Source organism: Hemiscyllium ocellatum, chromosome 17, assembly GCF_020745735.1.
Source record: "Hemiscyllium ocellatum isolate sHemOce1 chromosome 17, sHemOce1.pat.X.cur, whole genome shotgun sequence".
NCBI lineage: Eukaryota > Metazoa > Chordata > Chondrichthyes > Orectolobiformes > Hemiscylliidae > Hemiscyllium > Hemiscyllium ocellatum.
The window spans coordinates 641340-664225 of NC_083417.1; the positions used below are offsets into that span (position 1 = coordinate 641340).

At 44.8% G+C, this 22886-nt stretch overlaps 1 protein-coding gene across 1 annotated transcript in view; it reads right to left on the minus strand.

The window, feature by feature from the left end:
* The window catches only part of tango6 (transport and golgi organization 6 homolog (Drosophila)), a 217185-nt gene that overhangs the window by 35060 nt on the left and 159239 nt on the right, over positions 1–22886 (minus strand). Inside the window, exons 15-16 of the mRNA XM_060838313.1 lie at positions 15818–15970; positions 14199–14350 (exon numbers count right to left, since the gene is read on the minus strand). Coding sequence (XP_060694296.1) covers positions 14199–14350; positions 15818–15970 — 305 coding nt within the window. The remainder of the gene's footprint in view (positions 1–14198; positions 14351–15817; positions 15971–22886) is intronic.

Sequence of the window (22886 nt, forward strand, 5' to 3'; positions counted from 1 at the left end):
CTTCTGAATTTCCTCCCCATTTAGAATATAGTCCATGCTCTATTCTTCCTATCAAAATACATGACCTCACACTTTCTTTGCCACTCTTTGCCTACTTTCCTAACCTGTCCAAATCCTTCTGAAGCCAGGCTGCCTCCTCAATGCCACCTGCCCCTCTACCTATCTTTGTATCCTCTGCAAACTTAGCCAGAATGCCCTCAGTTCCTTCATTTAGATCGTTGATGTATGAAGTGAAAAATTGCAGTCCCAACACTGAGCCTTGCGGAACACCATTTATCACCAGCTGCCATCCTGACAAGGACCCTTTTATCGCACTCTCCGCTTTCTGCCAAACAGCCAACCTTCTGTCCAAGCTAACATGTCACCTCTAACACCGCGGGGCCTTATCTTATTCAGTAGCCTCCAGTGGGGCAGCTTGTCAAAGGCCTTCTTGAAGTCCAGGTAGATTACATCCATTGACTCTCCTGGGTCTAACCTGCTCATGGAGAAAGTGAGGTCTGCAGATGCTGGAGATCAGAGCTGAAAATGTGTTGCTGGAAAAGCGCAGCAGGTCAGGCAGCATCCAAGGAGCAGGAGAATCAAAGTAGAAGGGCTCATGCCTGAAATGTCGATTCTCCTGCTCCTTGGATGCTGCCTGACCTGCTGAGCTTGCAACACATTTTCAGCTCTAAGCTGCCCATTACTTCCTCAAAGAATTCTAGAAGATTGTCAGGTATGACCTCCCTTTGACAAAACCATGCTAACTTTGCCTTATTTTACCACACATTTCCAAGTATTTAGAAATCTCATCCTTCACAATGGTGTCCAGGATCTTACTCATCACCAAGGTTAGGTTAATCATTCTATAATTTCCCTCTTTTGCATACTCCCTTTTTAAACATACGTGTCATGTTAGCGATTTTCCAATCCTCTGGGATCCTTCCTGATTCGAGCGATTCCTGAAAGATCACCACCAACATCTCCACTATCTCTTCAGCTATCTTCCTTACAATTCTGCGGCATAGTCCCTCTAATCCAGGCAATTTATCCACCTTCAAGCCATTCAGTTTTTCAAGCACCTTCTCCCTGTTGATGGTCATCATACTCAGCTCTGCTCCCGCATTCTGACTTTTTGGGATGTTATTTGTGTCTTCCACCGTGAAGATTGACACAAAGTAGTTATTCATTTCCTCAGCTATTTTCCTTGTTCCCCACTACTGTCTCATCAGCTTCATTTCCCTGCAACTCAATGTTCACTTTTGCCTCTCTTTGCCTTTTGTATATCTAAAGGAAGTCTTAGAGCCTTCCTTTATATTACTGGTGCTGTAAATCAGGAATAGAGATGAAGGGCTTTTGCCCAAAACGTCGATTTTCCTGCTCCTCGGATGCTGCCTGAACTGCTGTGCTTTTCCAGCACCACTCTAATCTAGCATCTGGTTTCCAGCATCTGCAGTCCTTGATTTTACCTCCTCTATATTACTGGATAGCTTACCCTCATATTTAATTTTCTCCCTCATTACTTTTTTTGTTGCTCTCTGTTGATCTTTGTAAGCTTCCCAATTCTCTGGTTTCCCACATTACAAAGGAACCTCGATTATCCGAAGATCAATTATCTGAATACCGTGTTATCCCAATGGGATTAGATTAGATTAGATTACTTACAGTGTGGAAACAGGCCCTTCGGCCCAACAAGTCCACACCGACCCGCCGAAGCGCAACCCACCCATACCCCTACCCCTACATATACCCCTTACCTAACACTATGGGCAATTTAGCATGGCCAATTCACCTGACCCGCACATCTTTGGACTGTGGGAGGAAACCGGAGCACCCGGAGGAAACCCACGCAGACACGGGGAGAACGTGCAAACTCCACACAGTCAGTCGCCTGAGGTGGGAATTGAACCCAGGTCCCTGGCGCTGTGAGGCAGCAGTGCTAACCACTGTGCCACCGAGCCGCCAAATCGCCAGGATCTCAAGGTCCTGACAGAAACATTACGTCATAGAGCTATTTCAATCCTGATCATGTCTTTTGTTTACAGGTACAATGATTAAAAACGAACTTGGCTCACTGAAATGCTGCCGACAACAGTCCTGGACTGATGGGAGCCTCGGCACAGTCTATAAATAACTGAACTCCCGTCGTCCCTCTCTCTCTCTCTCTCTCTCTCCTCCCACACTTTCCTTGGAGATTTACACAGGGGTAAACCCTAAAGCCCCCTTCCCCAGATAATTTCTCCAACATAGTCCTACGCAGGGCAGAGGTGGAACCATCAAAAAGTTGTGAGCACGCGGCGCGCTCTATTTGGAGAGTTACCCCACAAAAGGCCGCAGCAGTCTTACTGCTAGTGTACAGTTTAGCTGCCCCAGGGAGGGGTGGAGGGGGATTGGATGGGGGCGCAGATGGGTGGGAATGGGAGTGGATGGGGATCAGGGCGGAAGCGAACAGAGGGGCAGTGTTGGACAGGTTGGGGACAGAGCCTCGCTGTGTGCTGCTGCCTAGTCTCCTGAATGGGGAGCAGACTTCACAAAAAACTCTAAGCCCCAGAGAAAACCCATTCCCCCTTCATAGCTCCTTCAAGCCCAGACTGTGCCCCAGCTTTGGGAAAAAATAAATAAGTAAACAATGTGATGATCCTTAAATGAACAAAAGAAGACAAAGGGCAGGAAAAACATTCCGCTCATCCCCAGCTCCATGACAACCCCAATTATGACTGAAAACAATATAATAGGAACAACGTATTCCAAGATTTCTTTTAAAAAATTATTAGGGAGAGAGGAAAAAAGGGAAAAGAAAATAAACACAGGGTAAGAAGGAAAAGAGGGCAAACACTAACCATATTTTTCAGATCAATCAGACTATTTTCAAGTGTCCACAAAGTTCTTGGTTTTATCCGCCAATAAACATAAACTGAATCCTTGTGGCTGAAATGAAGCACCACCGGGTACCTCATGGAGTATTGGATGCCCAGGTTCCTCAGCTTCTTCTTAACTTCATTGAAGAACTTGTTCTTTCGAATTACAGCTGCTGAGCAATCTTGAAAAAACATAATTTTTGCCCCTTGTGCAGCAGTGCCTGTGGATCTTTCCCCAGTAATTTGGAGGCTTTTATCACCTTTTGCTTGTCCCTGTATATGTGGAAGTGCACTAAGACCGAGCAAGGGCACTGTACCAGTCCGGATCTGTGAACTACTCCCAATAGGCTCTTTCAATCTGCTGCCGGCCACACTTGATTTGAAGGCCCTAGAACTATGGCAGCCAGGGTTCAAAAAGGTTGACTGTCTGCCCACCTTCTTCACCCTCCGGAAGCCTGACAATTCGTTGATTCATCTACCAACCTCGATCTCAGAGGTCGCCAACCTGATCTCACAAAGCCCATACTTGCTGTTCCAGGGTCTGGATCTGTCCGGACGAGGACTCGATCACCGCTTTAGAGGCTTTGGTTGAGCCTCCAACTCCTCCAACTGCACCCGGAGGCCCTGGAGCTCCAGTTCATGCTTTTGCAGCATGGATGTGATGGGTTGGATCTGGGCAAGGACCTCCTCGATCGCAGCCTCAAGCTTCACGGTGAGTCTTGCCATCGCTGCCACCAATTTCTGCGAGTCCGTTAAATCCCTCGGGGGTTTGGGAGAGTCCACTGGCATGCCTGGTGCTGCAGGTGTGTCCTCCCTGCTGCTGTTTGTTCGCTCCCTTTCCCTTTAGCATCCCTCCCACTCCCAAATATTAACAAATATGTGTTCCCAAGGCTTTACATGAACAATTGTCTCATAAGAGTTAGCCATGGATGGCAAAAAAATGCCAATATGCCGTCCTCGGCAGTTCTACTGAATTGCCACCATCTTGTCAAGTCCCCCACCATATGCCTTCTTAACAATGCTATCAACCTGGCTGGCAACTTTCAGGGATCTATGGACATGGACCTCAAGATCCCTCTGTTCCTCCACACTGCCAAGAATTCCTCCTTTAACCTTGTATTCAGAATTCAAATTCGACCTTCCAAAATGAATCACTTCATACTTTTCCAGGTTGAACTTCATCTGCCACTTGCCAGCTCAGTTCTGCATCCTGTCATTGTCCAATCACAAACTACAACAGCCTTCTACACTATCCACTAAGCTTCATGTTATCAGCCAACTTACTAACCCACCCTTCCATTTCCTCATCCAAGTCATTTATATAAATCACAAATTGCTGTTCAACTGTCTTATCTGCTGGGTTCCTCAAACAGGATAAAAACAATGACTGCAGATGCTGGAAACCAGACTCTGGATTAGTGGTGCTGGAAGAGCACAGCAGTTCAAGCAGCATCCAAGGAACAGTAAAATCGACGTTTTGGGCAAAAGCCTTTCATCAGGAAAAGAGGCAGAGTGTCTGAAGGGTGGAGAGATAAGTGAGAGGAGGGTGGGGGTGGGGAGAAAGTAGCATAGAGTACAATAGATGAATGGGGAGGGGATGAAGGGGATAGGTCGGGACGGGTAGTGGATAGATGGAAATGAAGATAGGCAGGTAAGACAAGTCATGGGGACGGTGCTGAGCTGAAAGTTTGGAATGGGGTGAGGTGGGGGAAGCAGAAATGAGGAAACTGTTGATGTCCACATTGATGCCCTGGGGTTGAAGTGTTCTGAGGTGTTCTTCCTCCAGGCGTCTGGTGGTGAGGGAGCGGCGGTGAAGGAGGCCCATGGAGGTCCATGTCCTCTGCAGAGTGGGAGGGGGAGTTGAAATGTTGGGCCATGGGGCGGTGGTTGATTGGTGCGGATGTCTCAGAGATGGTCCCTAAAGCACTCTGCTAGGAGACATCCAGTCTCATCAATGTAGAGGAGACTGCATCGGGAGCAATAGGTAGAATAAATGACATTGGTGAATGTGCAGGTAAAACTTTGATGGATGTGGAAGGCTCCTTTAGGGCCTTGGATGAGGTGAGGGAGGAGGTGTGGACGCAGGTTTTGCAATTCCTGCAGTGGCAGGGAAAGGTGCCAGGATGGGAGGGTGGGTTGTAGGGGGGTGTGGACCTGACCAGGTAGTCACGGAGGGAACGGTCTTTGCGGAAGGTGGAAAGGGGTGGGGAGGGAAATATATCCCTGGTGGTGGGGTCTGTTTGGAGGTGGCAGGAATGTCGGCGGATGATTTGGTTTATGCGAAGGTTGGTAGGGTGGAAGGTGAGCTTCAGGGGTGTTCTATCCTTGTTACAGTTGGAGGGATGGTATCTGAGGTGCGGGATGTGGACGAGATGCATTGGAGGGCATCTTTAACCACGTGGGAAGGGAAATTGCGGTCTCTAAAGAAGGCGGCCATCTGGTGTGTTCTGTGGTGGAATTGGTCCTCCTGGGAGCAGATATGGCGGAGTCAGAGGAATTGGGAATACGGGATGGCATTTTTGCAGGAGTGTGGGAGTCGGTGGGTTTGTAAAAACATGTCGGTGTGAAGTCGGTTGTCATTAATGGAGATGGAGAGGTCCAGAAAGGGGAGGGTGGTGTCAGAGATGGTCCAGGTAAATTTAAGGTCAGGGTGGAATGTGTTGGTGAAGTTGATGAATTGCTCAACCTCCTCGCGGAAGCACGAAGTGGCGCCAAAGCAGTCATCAATGTAGTGGAGGAAGAGGTGGGGAGTGGTGCCGGTGTAATTAGGGAAGATCGACTGTTCTACGTAGCCAACAAAGAGACAGGCATAGCTAGGGCCCATATGGGTGCCCCATGGCTACCCAAGGTCCTCAAACAGTCAATTCTATCCAGGTCCACTCTCATGTCTTTATTCAGCTGGAATACCATTACTTCTGATTCTATCTTCTCCCTGTCATTCATTCATATTATGATCACTGCCTCTAAAGGGTTCCTTCACCTTAGACTCGATAAGAGAGCTTAACTCACTACACAACACTAAATCCATTATTGCCTGTTACCTAGTGGGCTCCACCACGAGATGCTCCATAAAGCCATCTCGTAGACTTATTCCAGAAATTCCTTTTCTTGCAATCCACTACCAACCTGATTTTCCCAGTCCACCTGCATATTGAAATCTCCCATGATCACTGTAACTTTGCCTTTCCTGCACAACTTTTCTCGCTCCTGGTGTATATTGCACCTCAGCTCCTGACTACTATTTGGAGGCCTGTACATAATACCAACAATTGTTTCTTCACCAGGACGATTCCTCAATTCTCCCCTCACAGATTCTACACCATCTGACCCGACTATGTTTCTTACTATTGATTTAATGTCATTTCAACACCCTATCTTTTCAAAAGGATCCAATCCTGATCCCCTTGCAGCCACGTGTCTGTGATACCCACCACATCATACCTGCATGCATTCAGATATAACACCTTCAGTCCTGTATTAACCTTCCATCTTCTCAATGTCACTCACTTGTCCAGTATGCTTTAGGTTTGATTGCTAACCTTTCCCATACAAACTGTCCTATTTGTTTCTGTGTTAGAGACTTTAAGAACCTCTCCTGAATTCTGCATTCTTACCTCCTCCTTTAATTTAGGTTTTATCATTTCCTCTATAACTCTTCTCCCCGCTCCTCTGACACACACCCCCATCCCCACCAGCGGGCCCCCCCTTTAGTTTAAAACCATGTCTACATCCCTAGATTTGCGATTTGCTAGGATCTTGGTACCAGCACAGTTCAGAAGACGACCATCCCATCAGAACAGGTCCCTTCTTCCCCAGTACTGGAGCCAATGTCCCATGAATTGAAACCCATTTCTCCCACACCAATCTTTGAGTCATGCATTTACCAGCTTCATCTTATGGACCCTGTGCCAATTAGCTTGTCGCTCAGGTAGTAATCCAGAGATTATTTTGTACACCTTGATTAAGTCAATCCTCAGCCTCCTCAAGTCTAAGGAAAACAACCCTTTGTCTATTCAATCTTTTCTCATAGCTGCAATTTTCAAGCCCATGAAACATTCTTGCAAATCTCCTCTCCACTGTCTTTAAAGCTATCATGTCCTTTCTGATATGGGCTTACCAGAACTGTACAAAAAAACTCCAGCTGTGGCCTAAACAGTGTTTGAGATAGGATTAGCATTACATTCTTGGCCTTGTATTCAATATGTTTGCCTAATGGCTAAAAACATCCCACATGCCTTAGAGCCAGAGATGTACAGCATGTAAACAGACCCTTCCGTCCAACACGTCCATGCTGACCAGATATCCCAACCCAATCTAGTCCCATCTGCCAGCACCTAGCCCATATCCCTCCAAAACCTTCCTATTCATATACCGATCCAAATGCCTTTTAAAGTTGTAATCGTACCAGCCTCCACCACTTCCTCTGCTAGCACATTCCATACACGTACCACCCGCTGCGTGAAAAAGTTGCCCCTTAGGTCTCTTTTATATCTTTCCCCCTCACCCTAAATCTATGGGAAAAGACTTTGCTATTTACCCTATTCATGCCCCTCATAATTTTGTAAACCTCTATAAGTCACCCCTCAGTCTCCGACGCTCCATGGAAAACAGCCTCTGCCTGTACCCCATAGCTCAAATCCTCCAACCCTGGCAACATGCTTATAAATCTTTTCTGAAGTCTTTCAAGTTTCACAACATCTTTCTGATGAGAAGGAGACCAGAATTGCACTCAATATTCCAACAGTGGCCTAACCAATGTCCTGTACAGCTGCAACATGACCTCCCAACTCCTGTACTCAATACTCTGAATAATAAAAGAAAGCATATCAAACACCTTCTTCACTATCCTATCTTCCTCCTCTGTAATATGGACATTTTGCATGGCGTGACCATCTATTTCGCTACTTTCTATATCTTCCATGTCCTTTTCCACAGTAAATACTGATGCAACATACTCATTTACTATCTCCCCCATTTTCTGCGGCTCCACACAAAGGCCGCCTTGCTGATCTTTGAGGGGCCCTATTCTCTCCCTAGTTACTCTTTTGTCCTTAATATATTTGTAAAAAAAAGTCTCTTTGGATTCTCCTTAATTCTATTTGCCAAAGCTATCTCATGTCCCCTTTTTGCCCTCCTGATTTCCCTCTTAAGTATACTCCGACTGCCTTTATACTTTCCTAAAGATTCACTTGATCTATCCTGTCTATACCGGACATATGCTTCCTTCTTTTTCTTAACAAAACCTTCAATTTCTTTAGTCATCCAGCATTCCATATACTCACCAGCCTTTCCTTTTACCCTAACAGGAATATATTTCTCTGGATTCTCGTTTTCTCATTTCTGAAGGCTTCCCATTCTCCTGTAGTCCCGTTACCTGCGAACACCTGCCCCCTATCAGTTTTTGAAAGTTCTTGTCAAATACTGTCAAAATTGGCCTTTCTCCAATGTACAACTTCAATTCTAAGATCTGTTGATTCTTTTCCATCACTATTTTAAATCTAATGAATTATGGTCGCTGGCCCCAAAGTGCTCCCCCACTGATACCTCAGTCACCTGCCCTACCTTATTTCCCAAGAGTAGGTCAAGTTTTGCACCTTCTCTAGTAGGTATATCCACACATTGAATCAGAAAATTGTCTTGTACACGCTTAACATCCCTTTCTTATTTCTCATTTCCACCCAAATAACTTCCCTGGACGTTTTCCAGGAATATCCTCCCTCAGTACAGCTGTAATGCTATCCCTTATCAAAAACACCACTCCCCCTCCTCTCTTGCCTCCCTTTCTATCCTTCCAGTAGCATTTGTATCCTGGAACATTAAGCTGCCAGTCCTGCCCATCCCTGAGCCATGTTTCTGTAATTGATATGACATCCCTGTCCCATGTTCCTAACCATGCCCTGAGTTCATCTGCCTTCCCTGTCAGGCCCTTTGCATTGAAATAAATGCAGTTTAATTTACTAATCCTACCTTGTCCCTGCCTGCCCTGACTGTTTGACTCACTTCTGTTCTCAACAGTACCAGTCTCAGATTGACCTCGTTCTTCACTATCTACTTGGGACCCCCCTCCCCTCCCCGCGCACCCACACCCCCACCCCACCCCCCAACACCTTACTAGTTTAAATCCTTCCAAGCAGATCGAGCAAATTTCCCTGCTAGTATATCAGTCCCCTTCCAATTAAGGAGTAATCTGTCCTTCTTGTACAGGTCACTTCTACCCCAAAAGAGATTCCAATGATCCAAAAATGTGAATCTTTCTCCCACATACCAGCTCCTCAGCCATACATTCATCTGCTCTATCCTCTTATTCCTGCCCTCACTAGCTTGTAACACCAGGAATAATCCAGATATTACTACTCTCGAGGACCTCCTTTTGAAATTCCTGCCTAACTCTCTGTAATCTTCCTTCAGAATCTCAACCTTTCCCCCTCCTAGGTCGCTGGTTCCAACATGGATAATGACCTCTTGCTGGCCCCTCTCCCCCGTGAGAACATTCTGCACCCTCTCTGGGACATCCTTGAACCTGGCACCAGGGAAGCAACACACCATTCTGCTTTTTCACTGCTGGCCACAGAAACGTCTGTCTGTACATTGGACTAGAGACTCCCCTAACATAATTGATCTTTGGAACCCGATGTACCCCTCGTTGCATTGGAGCCAGTGTCAATACCAGAAACTTGGCTGTTTGTGCTACGTTCTCCTGAGAATCCATCACCCCCTACATTTTCTAAAACAGCATACCTGTTTGAAATGGGTACAGCCACAAAAGACTCCTGCACTAGCTGCCTACCTCTCTTACCTTTCCTGGAGTTAATCCATATATATGACTGTATCTGAGACCATTCCCCCCTTCCTTTAACTGCCATCCATCATAAACTGTTGCTGTTGCAAATTCCTCATTGCTTCTAACTGTCTCTCCAACCGATCCATTCAATCTGATAAGATTCACAACCAACAGCATTTATGGAAGATATAATCCGCAGTAACTCATAAGCTCTCTTTAAACTCCCACATCTGACAAGAAGCACATATCACTCTACTAAAGTCAATTTTTGCTCCTTCACAATCTACAAACCCAGAAAATAACACCGTCTTATTCCTCTACCAACAATGCCCCAGGTTAAATGAATAGTTATGCCTTATATTTTAAGTTTAATCAAAAGTAATATCTCAAGAAAGAACCCATTCCACTTACTACTGCAGACTTTCTGTAGGCCACACTTAAAACAACAATTCACTTATCTGATTCTGTGCTGTGAACTTCGCCCAACAGTTCCTCCAAGATCAATTGTGAATTTCACTGTTTGTTATTTTTCCTAGACACACTCCGATGTCCAGCGATACACGAATTCAAACAGCAAAGGCAGTGTCAGTTTCTTACTCTCTCTTTCCTGCACTGACCTCACCATGTGCTTCCTTTGTCCGTTCTTCTCCCTTTTAAATATGCTGTTGTTTTGACTTTTTCTTCCCCAAAATTCCAAAACAATGCAACAGCATATAAAATACTAATTGCTGCTCCTGGAATTCGAAGAAATCACCTCCAGCACCTAAAATACCTCAAAAAAGGAGCAGCTGTTACAGCCAGAAATTTTTCCCATCCTCCATCTTGGATTACCCAGAATCCTTCTCTACTCTCTTGGTGAAGGAACTCCTCATTTCAGTCCTCGTATTGTTACATTTTGACCCTGGTTCTGGTTCTCTCTTATTATTGTTGAAAAGCGTGGAGCTGGAAAAACATAGGTCAGGCAGCATCTGAGCAGCAGGAGAGTCGCTGTTTCGGCCCCTATGCTCAAAACATCGACTCTCCTGCTCCTTGGACGTTGCCTGGCCTGCTATACTTTTCCAGCGCCAGACACGTTTTGACTCAGATCTCCAGTACCTGCAGTCCTCATCCTCTCTTGTTATTGTTCTCTGTCTAGACCTGTTATAGGTTTCTATTAGATATCCTCTCATCTTTCTATATTCTAGTGAGTATAGTCCTATCTGATTCAGTCTCCCCTCAACAGTCAGTCTGCTACTCCAAGAATCAGTCTGATAAACCTTCCTTGCACTCCTTCTGTAGCCTGAACATCTTTCCTCAACTGCACTCAATACATCAATGCCCTGCACAGCTACAAGATATTCTTATTCCTGTACTCAAATTTTCTCACTATGAAGACTAATACAGTAGTTGCTGTCTTGACCACCTGCTGTACCTACATGCTTACTTTTAAGAACTTGCTTATAAGGACACTCAGGTCTCAATGCATCTCCACGTTTTCCAATCTATCGCTATTCAAATAATAATTTGCCCTCCTGCTTTTGCTATCAAAGTACATAATCTCACATTTAGCCACATTATACTTCAGCTGCTTTGCATTTCCCCACTCATTCAGCTTGTCCAGATCGCACTGAGGCATCCCTGCTTCCTCACAATTCCCCCTTCCACTTAGCTTTGTGCTATCTGCAAATTTATGACATTTTACACAGATATTACATTTAGTTTCCTCATCTAAATAATTAATAGCACTGATCCCTGCTGTACCACATTTGTCCCTGTCTGCCATGCAGAGAATGCTGTCTGCCATTATCTGGTAATACAGTACTAATATAATCTGCTTTATGAAAAACTTGAGTGATAAATATTGGCCAATTCACAGAATTCATGGGCACTTCAATTGTGGTGATTTTCACTTTCACCTGAGTGCACAGTTGGCATTCCCACATTAGTGGATTGGTATCAACCTGAATGTTGTGCACTAGTGTCCGAGTGCTTGATGGTGGGGACTAGAAGTGAATGCGCTGCCTGACACAATAGCCCTCAACTGGTTCTTTAATTCTTTATTGCATTACTCAGTGTAATGAGACTTTGCCGCTTGCGTGCTTTCTCTCTGTCTCATCTTCAACTACAATGCAGGTTGCTCAAAGGAGGAGGAGAGACAATTTGAAAGGATTAGCAGTGATTTGCTGGCAGTGTTTAGTTTTAACAGCTTCCAGGCAGACCACCCCATAATCTCTGGGTCAAGCAACAATGCAAGGAGCATTAACAGAGTTGAACATTGCTGTCCATGTGGCTATGTCAATTGTTTGGAAGCAAGAGTCATACCAGATATAACATGCTGCTTTGCTTAGGCACAAATACAAAAAAAAGGTTTTAAGATACAAGATGCAGTGGTGGAGAGGGATAAGTGTGCGCTGCAGGGCAAGAGTTATGGCTGGGGGCAGGGAAATTATGACGCGGTGAGGCATGACTTAGGATGCGTGGCTTGGAAAAGTAGGCTTCAAGGGAAGGGCGCAATCGATATGTGGAGCTTGTTCAAGGAGCAACTATTGAGTGTCCTTGATAAGTATGTACCTGTCAGGCAGGGAGGAAAGGGTCGTGTGAGGGAGCCGTGGTTTCATAAGGAATTGGAATCCCTTGTTAAAGGGAAGAGGGAGGCTATGTAAAGATGAGGCGTGAAGGTTCAACTGGGGCAATTGAGAGTTACAAGGTAGCCAGGAAGGATCTAAAGAGAGAGCTAAGAGCAGCAAGGAGGGAACATGAAAAGTCCTTGGTTGGTAGGATTAGGGAAAACCTAATAGGTATATATAGGTATGTCAGGAATAAAAGAATGACTAGGGTAGGAATAGGTCCAGTCAAGGATAGTAGTGGGAAGTTGCGTGTGGAGGCTGAAGAGATTGGAGAGACACTGAATGAATACTTTTCATCAGTATTCACTCAGGAACAGGACATTTTTGCCGATGTGAATATTGAGTCAATTAATTAGACTGGATGGCTTTGAGGTATGTAGGGAAGAGGTGTTGGAAATTCTGGAAAGGGTGAAAATAGATAAGTCCCCTGGGCCTGATGGCATTTATCCTAGGATTCTCTGGGAAGCAAGGGATGAGATTGCAGAGCCATTGGCCTTGATTTTTATGTCCTCATTGTCTACAGGAATAGTGAGGATAGCAAATGTGGCTCCCTTGTTCAAGAAGGGGAGTAGGGAGAACCCTAGTAACTATAGTAACTATGAGTCTCACTTCTGTTGTGGGCAAAGTCTTAGAAAGAATTGTAAGAGATAAGATTTATGAACATCTGGATAGGAATAATGTGATCAAGGATAGTCAGCATGGTTTTGTGAAGGGCAGGTCGTGCCTCACAAACCTTACTGAATTCTTTGAGAAGGTGACTAAGGAGGTGGATGAGGGTAAAGCGGTAGATGTGGTGTATATGGATTTTAGTAAGGCGTTTGATAAGGTTCCCCATGGTAGGCTACTGCAAAAAATACGGAGTTATGGCATTGAGGGTGCGTTAGAGGTTTGGATTAGGAATTGGAAGACGACAGAGGTTAGTAGTTGATGGTAAAGGTTCATCTTGGAGTGCAGTTACTAGCGGTGTTCCACAAGGATCTGTTTTGGGACCATTGCTGTTTGTCATTTTTATAAATGACCTGGAGGAGGGGCTAGAAGGTTGGGTGAGAAAGTTTGCGGATGATACGAAAGTCGGTGGAGTTGTTAACAGTGAGGAAGGATGTGGCAGGTTACAGCGAGATATAGATAACCTGCAGAGCTGGGCAGAAAGGTGGCAAATGGAGTTCAATGTAGCTAAGTGTGAAGTGATTCACTTTGGTAAGAGTAACAAGAAGATGGAGTACTGGGCTAATGGTCGGATATTTGGTAGTGTCGATGAGCAGAGGGATCTTGGTGTCCATGTACACAGATCTCTGAAAGTTGCCACCCAGGTAAATAGTGCTGTGAAGAAGGCATATGGCGTACTGGCTTTTATTGATAGAGGAATTGAGTTCCGGAGTCCTGAGGTCACGTTGCAGTTGTATAAGACTCTGGTGCGGCCTCATCTGGAGTATTGTGTGCAGTTTTAGTCGCCATACTATAGGAAGGATGTGGAGGCACTGGAATGGGTGCAGAGGAGGTTTACCAGGATGTTGCCTGGTATGGTAGGAAGATCTTATGAGGAAAGGCTGAGGCACTTGGGGCTGTTTTCATTGGAGAAAAGGAGGTTTAGGGGTGACTTGATAGGGTGTACAAGATGATTGGGGTTTAGATAGGGTTGACAATGAGAACCTTTTTCCACGTATAGAGTCAGCTATTACGAGGGGGCATAGCTTTAAATTAAGGGGAGGTAGGTATAGGACAGATGTTAGGGATAGATTCTTTACTCAGCGAGTCGTGAATTCATGGAATGTCCTGCTAATAGCAGTGGTGGACTCTCCCTCTTTATAGGCATTTAAACGGGCATTGGATAGGCATATGGAGGATAGTGGGCTGGTGTAGGTTAGGTGGGCTTGGATCGGCGCAACATCGAGGGCCAAAGGGCCTGTACTGCGCTGTATTTTTCTATGTTCTACGTATCATTCACTTCCCCACACACACATGCATCATCGTGCTTACCTCATGAATAACTGACCCTATAGCGAAGTGCAGACACTGGCAGAGCTCGCCCAGGTTCGACAGGCTACTAGCCCGCACTGTACTATCTGAATCTTTCGTCCCCATCAAAAACACCCGGATCAATGGGTCACGATAATGTGAAGCTATCTCACCTAGAGAGACCGAGAGAGAGATATGGGGAGAGAAAGGGAGAGATGGGTGGCATGGAAGGGAGGTCAGAATCCACGTGGGGGAAGAGAGAGGCAGAGAGATAAAATGAGAGGAATGGTGTTGGTTGAGATGGATGGGAAGCATAGTGAGAAAAGGATAGTGAGAGAAAAGGATAGTGAGAGAAAAGGATAGTGAGAGAAAAGGATAGTGAGAGAAAAGGATGTGGTCATAGGAAGAGGGAATGCATGGACAGAGAGTGGTGGTATGAATGGAGAAACGGGGATCAAGGAAGAGAAAGGCACATTTGGGGAGAGAATGGGTGAGCGTGGGACAGGGAGAGAATGGGTGGTAGAGGAGGCAGTTCGGCAGGGAGGGCAGAATGTCAAGAGACAGGCAAGTAATGAGAGTGGTAAGTGCAGGACAGAGGGTTGAAACAAGTGAGATGGAAAGAGGGAGAGAAAGCAGGAAGGAGAATTAGTTGCGCTAACCACATTGTAATACTATAATACTTTCCTTATCTGCAGTGATTCAACTGGTTCATCAGTTCATGCAGCTCATCAGTACCTTATAAAGGGAAATTATGATAGGCCAGCATTTACTGCCCACATTTATGAATGAACAAAATGTCAGAATAGGATGGGATGCTTCAAGTCATCGTTGGTGGTGGTTTGGAGTAGTGAGATTAGACACCACGTTCTGGCTTATGGAAAGGCAAAGACCTCCCTCAAAGCACAGTGGGAAGCTCTGCTTAGGAGGGGTAGATCATCAAAACTGACCTTGGCCAACTGGCCATTCCTGCCTCAAGTTAATGCTGCTGCAATTTACCCATGATCTTAGAAAACGGTCTTCTTCTAGCAATGAGTAAATCACTGATTTGATTTGATTTATTTATTGTCACGTGTACCTAAGTACAGTGTAAAGCTTTGTTTACAAGCAGTACACACAGTTCATAGTAAGCAAGGACATACATCGAGTGCTGGGAGAGCAGTCAAAGAGAATTGGAACATGATTACATAGCGCTGAGAAGTATCTGGCTTGGCCTTTCCTTTACTCACTATTACATTTAAAGCATCCTCCAAGGTACACACCATCCTGACTTGGAAATATATTGCTGTTCCTTCACTGTCATTGGATCAAAATCCCGAAACTTTGCAGGGATTTCAGCAATTCAAGGAAGCAGCTCACTATAAGCTGCTTCAGGGTGATAAGGTATGGGCAATAAATACTGCTCTAGCCAATGACACTAGGATATCATGAAAAAACAGTGTCTTTGAGTCTTATATTTGTAGTTTTTCACTGTTTAAATATTGGCAAGCATCAGAATTAGAGACAAACAAACCTTGGATTTGGTGGTAATAGTAGCTCTGAATCAGCTCTGCTGGTGGTGTTTGAGCTTAGGAAAGCTGTATATTCCATCTGTTTGATGTTACCTTAGGTTGATATTACCCTGATTATCAATCCCTACTCACCTAATGCTTTTGTACTTCGCATTAGCACCTCTCCCATCTTCATCCGTGTCTCAATACATCTTGTTTTCTCAGGTCCTTCTGGCGACACCTGATATTCGTCCAGTAACCGTGGCAGAATTTGAGATGGATATACATCTGCTAGCACTGACAGACCTATGACATAAGTTAACTACTTTAATTCTTCAGCTAGTGGATATCTGGCTTATACAGTCAGTTCTGCTATAAAGCAATTGAAGAGTTTAAAACATTATTTATAGAACGTAACTTTCTTTACCTGCATTGGCTTTAGTGCCATTCCATTAACATTGATTTAAATGGTGCTGCTGTCATGCAATTTTCTTATAACATGGGATCACACGAAACGGAACTATCATGGTATTATAGAATCCCTACAGGCCACACCAACAAGTCCACACCAATCCTCTGAAAAGCAACCCACCCAGACCCATTCCTTAATACTCTACATTTACCCCTGACTAATGCACCTCACCATCCCTGAACACTATGGTCAATTTAGCATGACCAATTCACCTAAACTGCACATCTTTGGATTGTGGAAGGAAACTGGAACACCCAGGGAAACCCATGGAGACATGGAGAGAATGTGCAAACTCCACACAGACAATTGCCTGAGGCTGGAATCGAACCAGTGTCTGTGGCTCTGTGAGGCATCAGTGCTAACCACAATTATATTAGCACACACTGTACAATGAACGTCAATCTGGAAGAAAAGGTTGAGACACCAGTTGTGTTACTGAAGAGTGAGTCAGAGAGGTTCTTGCTCCTTACTTCTGAAGCTTTCCTCAAATGCTGCTCTGACAGAATGAACAGGCTATCTGTAGAGCTGTGGTGTAGAGGTAGCTTTACTTGGTACCTAACTCCATGCTGGGGTGTTGAATGGTATATTGTAGAAGGAGCTTTACTCTGTATCTCACACAGTGCTGGCCCTGTTCTGGGAATTTATAAGGGACAGTTGAGAGGATGCTTCACTCTGTATCTAATCCCACGCTGTTTTGGTCTTGGGAGCACTTGATGAGGACAGTATAGAGGGAGTTGTAGTCAAGGGAATGCTGGCATTCAGCTGGTGAAATGGAAGATGGTTAACTCTCTATCTCGCTTTGTACAAGATTCAGAAAAACAAATGGAATAAAAGTACTCAGACAAATGATATTAAACAACAGAAGTGACTACAATGCTTAAAGCAGTGACAGCAATATGAAAGTTGTTCCTTAATGGGGGTATTTAACTAGTTAGTTAACATTAAGTATCTAGAAAAACAAACAGAAGCTGTTGAAACTTGAAATTTGGTTTTGGGTAATGAGTAACCAGACCACTCATAATTGCAGGGAAGTTTCACCAATCCAGGAAGTAAAGTTGTTATATTATTCTATACTTCAGTTTCAACCTTTTGAGTTGAGAAGGTCATGCAGAGTTTTACCTGAAGCATTTCAAAATGCTGAAAGGGTTTGACAGTGTCAGTATGAAGACATGATTGGCACTGCTGGAGAGAGCTACATGGATTTAAAATTGGCACAAGAACATCAAGTTGGTTCCAGAGGTGCTATCACTGTGTGTCCATTCTGCATGGTATCTGCAACTGGAAGGAGTCCACACATTGCTGCAGCTCACCTCCCACTGGGGAATTGGGTTTGAGTCACATCATGGCAGGTGGTGGAATTTGAATTCAATAACAAAAAGTCTGGAATTAAGAATGTATGATTGGGTAAGTCATACAGTCCTACAGCATGGAGACAGGCCCATCGGCCCAAACTGGTCCATGCCAACCAAAGTTTTCATCCCCATTTCACTGTACTTGGCTCACTAACCCCACTGTCAAACACTTAGTCATAGTCACAGAGATGTACAGCACAGAAACAGACCCTTCGGTCCAACTCGTCCATGCCAACAAACTATCCCAACCCAATCTAGTCCCACCTGCCAACATCTGGCCCATAACCCTCCAAACCCTTACTATTCATATACCCATCTAAATGCCTTTTAAATGCTGTAATTGTACCAGCCTCCATCACATCCTCTGGCAGCTCACTCCATACACGTACCACCCTCTGCATGAAAAGGTTGCCCCTTAGGTCCCTAAACCTATGCCCTCTAGTTCTGGACTCCCCCACCCCCAGAAAAAAGACCTTGTCTATTTATCCTATCCATGCCACTCATGATTTTATAAATCTCAATAAGGTCACCCCTCAGCCTCCGATGCTCCAGGGAAAACAGCCCCAGCCTGTTCAGCCTCTCCCTATAGCTCAAATGCTCCAACCCTGGCAACATCCTTGTAAATCTTTTCTGAATCTTTTCAAGTTTCACAACATCCTTCCGAGAGGAAGGAGACCAGAGTTGCACACAATATTCCAATGTCCTGCACAGCCGCAACATGACCTCCCAACTCCTGTAGTCAATATTCTGACCAATAAAGGAAAGTATACCAAACACCTTCTTCACTATCCTATCTAGCTGCGTCTCTACTTTCAAGGAGCTATGAACCTGCATTCAAGGTCTCTTTGTTCCTTGAATAAGCTTCACATTTCAATTGTGTCCATACCCTGCAGTTTCCTTCCCCATCCTATACACCCTAAATTCTGCTGAATCGCATAATTGCCTTTCCCCCAATTATAACTCTTGCCCTGCAGTATATACCTATCCATTTCCACTGCTGCAGTAAACATAACCGAATTGTGGTCACTATCACCAAAGTGCTTATTACCTCCAAATCTAACACCTGGCTAGGTTCCTTACCCAGTTAAATCCAAGGTGGCCTCGCCCCTTGTTGGCCGATCTACATACTATGTCAAGAAACCCTCTTGTAACATTGGACAAAAACTAACCTACCTAAAGTACTTGAAGTATAGTATTTCCAGTCAATATTTGGAAAGTTAAAGGCCCCCATAACAACTACCCAGTTACTCTCACTCCTATCTAGAATCATCTTTGCGATCTTTTTCTCTCCATCTCTGGAACTATTCAGAGGATTATAGAAAACTCCCAACAAGGTGACCTCTCCTTTCCTGTTTCTAACCTTGGCCCATACTACCTCAGTAGATGAGGCCTCCAACGTTCCTCCTGCCACCGTAATACTGTCCTTCACTAACCATGCCACACCTCCCCCTCTTTTACCATCTTCTCTGTTCTTATTAAAACATCTAAATCTTGGAATCTGCAACAACCATTCCTGTCCCAGCTCTATCCATGTCTCCAAAATGGCCACAATATCGAAGTCCCAGGTACCAACCCATGCTGCGAGTTCACCCACCAGGATACTCCTGGTGTTGAGGTAGACACACTTCTAACAACCTTCCTGCTTGCCAGTGCACTCTTGCAACTTTGAAACCATATTTCTGACCTCACAATGCTCCACCCCCTGGATACTGGAATTACAATTTAGGTTCCCACCCTCCCTGATTTAGTTTAAACCAAAAGAACATTGCCAAACTCCCCCCCTAGGATATTGGTACTCCTCTGGTTCAGTGTCGACCACCCTGTTTGTAGAGGTCTGACCTACCCCAGAATGCGCCCCAATTATCCAGGAATCCAAAATACTCTCTCCTGCACCATCCGAATAGCCATGTGTTCAACTCTTCCCTCTTCCTATTCCTCGCCTCACTAGCATGTGGCACGGGCAACAAACCAGAGATAGCAACTGTTTGTTCTAGCTCCAAACTTCTACCCTAGCTCCCTGAATGCCTGCCTTAAATCCCCATCCATTTTCCTACGTTGGTGCTTATGTGGACCACGACTTGGGGCTGCTCCCCCTCCAGGATCCCGAAAACACAATCAGAGACATGACAAACCCTGGCATCTGGGAGGCAACACACAAACTGCAAGTCTCCCTCATTACCACAGAACCTCCTATCTGTCCCTCTAACTCTGGACTCCCCAATGACAAATGCTCTACTCCTCCCTCCCCTTCCCTTCAATGCAATAGGTTCAGAGTCTGTGCCAGAGACCTGTACCCCATTGGCTTACCCTGTTAAGTCACTCCCCGCAACAATTCCAAAACGTTATACTTGTTATTGAGGGTAACGGCCATAGGGGTCCCTATACTGTCTGCCGGTTCCCTTTCCATCCCGACTGTAACCCATTTGCCATTTTTTTGTACCTGAGGTGTGACTACTTCCATGTAACTCCTCTCAGTAACCTCCTCCACCTCCCAATTGATCCAAAGTTCTTCCAGCTCCAGTTTCCTAACACCGTTTTCGAAGAGCTGAAGTTGGGTGCACTTTCCACAGATGAAGTCAGCAAGGTGGTGACCACAAACTAGTGGTGACCCTTACCTCCCACATTCTGCAGGAGGAACATTCAACTGCCCTAATCGCTATTCGCACTATTATAAGTTCCCAAAGAAACTACTGAAAAATAAAGAATTTTTAAAAAACTAATTACATGAGTAAGGTTTTGGGTAATGCAGTGCCCAGATATATTACTTCACTTGCTCAGCAGTCCCATGTCTGCTTCTCGTCAGAAGGCACTCTGCCTATTCATGAGGTATGTTTTTAGAGCGCTTACTTACCTCCCTGCAACCCTAGCTCCTCTCTCCTCACTGCTCCCAAAAAAATGGAGGCCTGACTCTTGAGCTCAGTCCCTGTTAAGTGGGAAAGTTACCTCCCAGCTTCCCCCATTCCTCTCTCCCTGATGCTCTCGAAAAATGGAGCAGTCAGGTACACTGTTTCTTTGGGGTGGCACGGTAGTTCAATGGCTAGCACTGCTGCATCACAGTACCATGGACCTAGGTGACTTGTCTGTGTGGAGTTTGCACATTCACCCAGTGTCTGACAGGTGCTCCGGTTTCCTCCCATAGTCCAAAGACATGCAGGTTTGGTCACGGCAAAATTGACTCGTAGTGACCAGAGATGTGCAGGATAGGTGGATTAGCCATGAGAAATATGGCATTATAGGGACAGTATGGGGGCTAGGGCTGGTTGGGATGCTCTTCAGAGGATCAGTGATGACTTGGTGGGCTGAATGACCTCTTTCTACACTGTAGTGATTCTATGAGTTGCAAATGGTTCTGAACATTGCACAAACATCAGCGAACATCCACATTTTTGGCCTCATGACAGACATAAGGTCATTAATGAAGCAGCTGAAGATGTTTGGGTCTAGAACACTACCCTGAATTAACACTTCTAGGGTTATCCTGGATCTGAAATGAATGATCGCCAACAACCACAACCATCTTCTCTTGTTCCTGTTAGAACTCTAACAAGCAGAATTTTCCTCCAATTCTCACTGACTCCAATTTTGCTAGGGCTCCTTGATGCCACACTGAGTCAACTATGGCCTTCATGTTCATAGTAGTCACTCTCACCTTATGTCAAGAATTTGGCTCATTTTCAATATTAGACAATAGACAATAGGTGCAGGAGTAGGCCATTCTGCCCTTCGAGCCTGCACCACCATTCAATATGAACATGGCTGATCATCCTTAATTGGCATCCTGTTCCTGCCTTATCTCCATAACTCTTGATTCCACTATCCTTAAGAGCTCTATCCAACTCTTTCTTAAATTAATCCAGAGACTGGGTCTCCACTGCCCTCTCGGGCAGAGCATTCCACACAACCACCACTCTCTGGGTGAAGAAGTTTCTCCTCATCTCCTCAATATTGGAATCAAGGCTGTAATGAGATCTAGATATGAAAGGTCAAGGGAGCTAAGGCTTTTCTCACTGAAGTGAAGAAGGATGAGAGGTGACTTGACAAAGGTCTACAAGATGATGAGAGGAATAGATAGAGTGAATAGCCAGAGGCTTTTTCCCCGGGCGGAAATGACTGTCGCTGTGGCTCGGCGAACAGAACCACAACAACGAGCACCCAAGCTACAAATCTTCTCACAAATTTTGAATAATTTTAAGATGACTATAGGAAGGTTTAGAGGAGATGTCAGAGATAGGTGCGTGGAATGCACTGCCAGCCATGGTAGTAGAGTCAGATACGTTTGGGACATTTAAGCAACTCTGGATAGGCACATGGATGATAGCAAAATGTAGGTTCCGTGGGTTAGTTTGATCTTAGAGTAGGATAAAAGGTTGGCACAATATCGAGGGCTAGAGGGCCTGTAATGTGCTGAACTGCTCTATGTTCTATTTGAATGGCCCTGGAGGAATGCAAACTGAGTGTCAATGATTTAATTTATTCTTGTCACATGGACACAGATACAGGTAAAAAGTATTACTTTGTATGTTAACCAGATAAATCATACCTTACATAAGTACCTTAGTGTAACAGAACAGAATGCTGTGTTACAGCTACAAAGAAAGATCAACTGTAACATATGAGAGGTCATTCATAAGTCTGATAACAGCTGGGAAGAAGTTGTTCTTAAATCAGTGGGGGTGTATTTTCAAACTTTTATAACTTCTGCCAATGGAAAAGTGTGGAAGAGAGTATAACCAGGGTGGGAGGAGTCTTTAATTACATTGGCTATTTTCTGAAGCAGCAGGAAATGAGCAGGTTATTGCAAAGCAAGGACTGCTTGATGATATCTTTCAAAACATTACTGATGAAGGGTAGACCGATGAGATGGTAATTGCCAGGTTGGATTTTTGCATGCAGGACATACCTGAGCAGTTTACCACATGGTCAGCTGGATGCTAGTCTTGCGGTTGTACTGGAACAGCTTGGCGAGGGGTTTGACAAAGTCTTTAGCATGATTATCAGGATGTTATTAGGACCCACAGCCTTTGTAATATCCAATGACATCATAAGGGTTAGTTACACAGCCCTTTGCAAACATAAGTGCTTTATTCCCGTCACTTTACAGGCCGTTCATGAAAACAATGACTGAGAAAGTAAATGCACGCACGAGGTAGTACTTCTGTCCTTCTATTGGGTGACACGAAGTTCAGTGGAAAATGACAAATGCTCTTGTGATTATAGAAGCTGTTCAGGACCTTGCTTAATGTGGGGACTTCATGTATTTATATGATGGTAAGGGTTTAGACATTCTCAGTCTAACCTGCAATTTGCAGAATGCAAGGATTAGTTCGTTTAAATAGCAGACTCACCTAAATTATAGATGTAAACAAACTCTCCGGTAGAGCACAGTGTTAGATCAGAA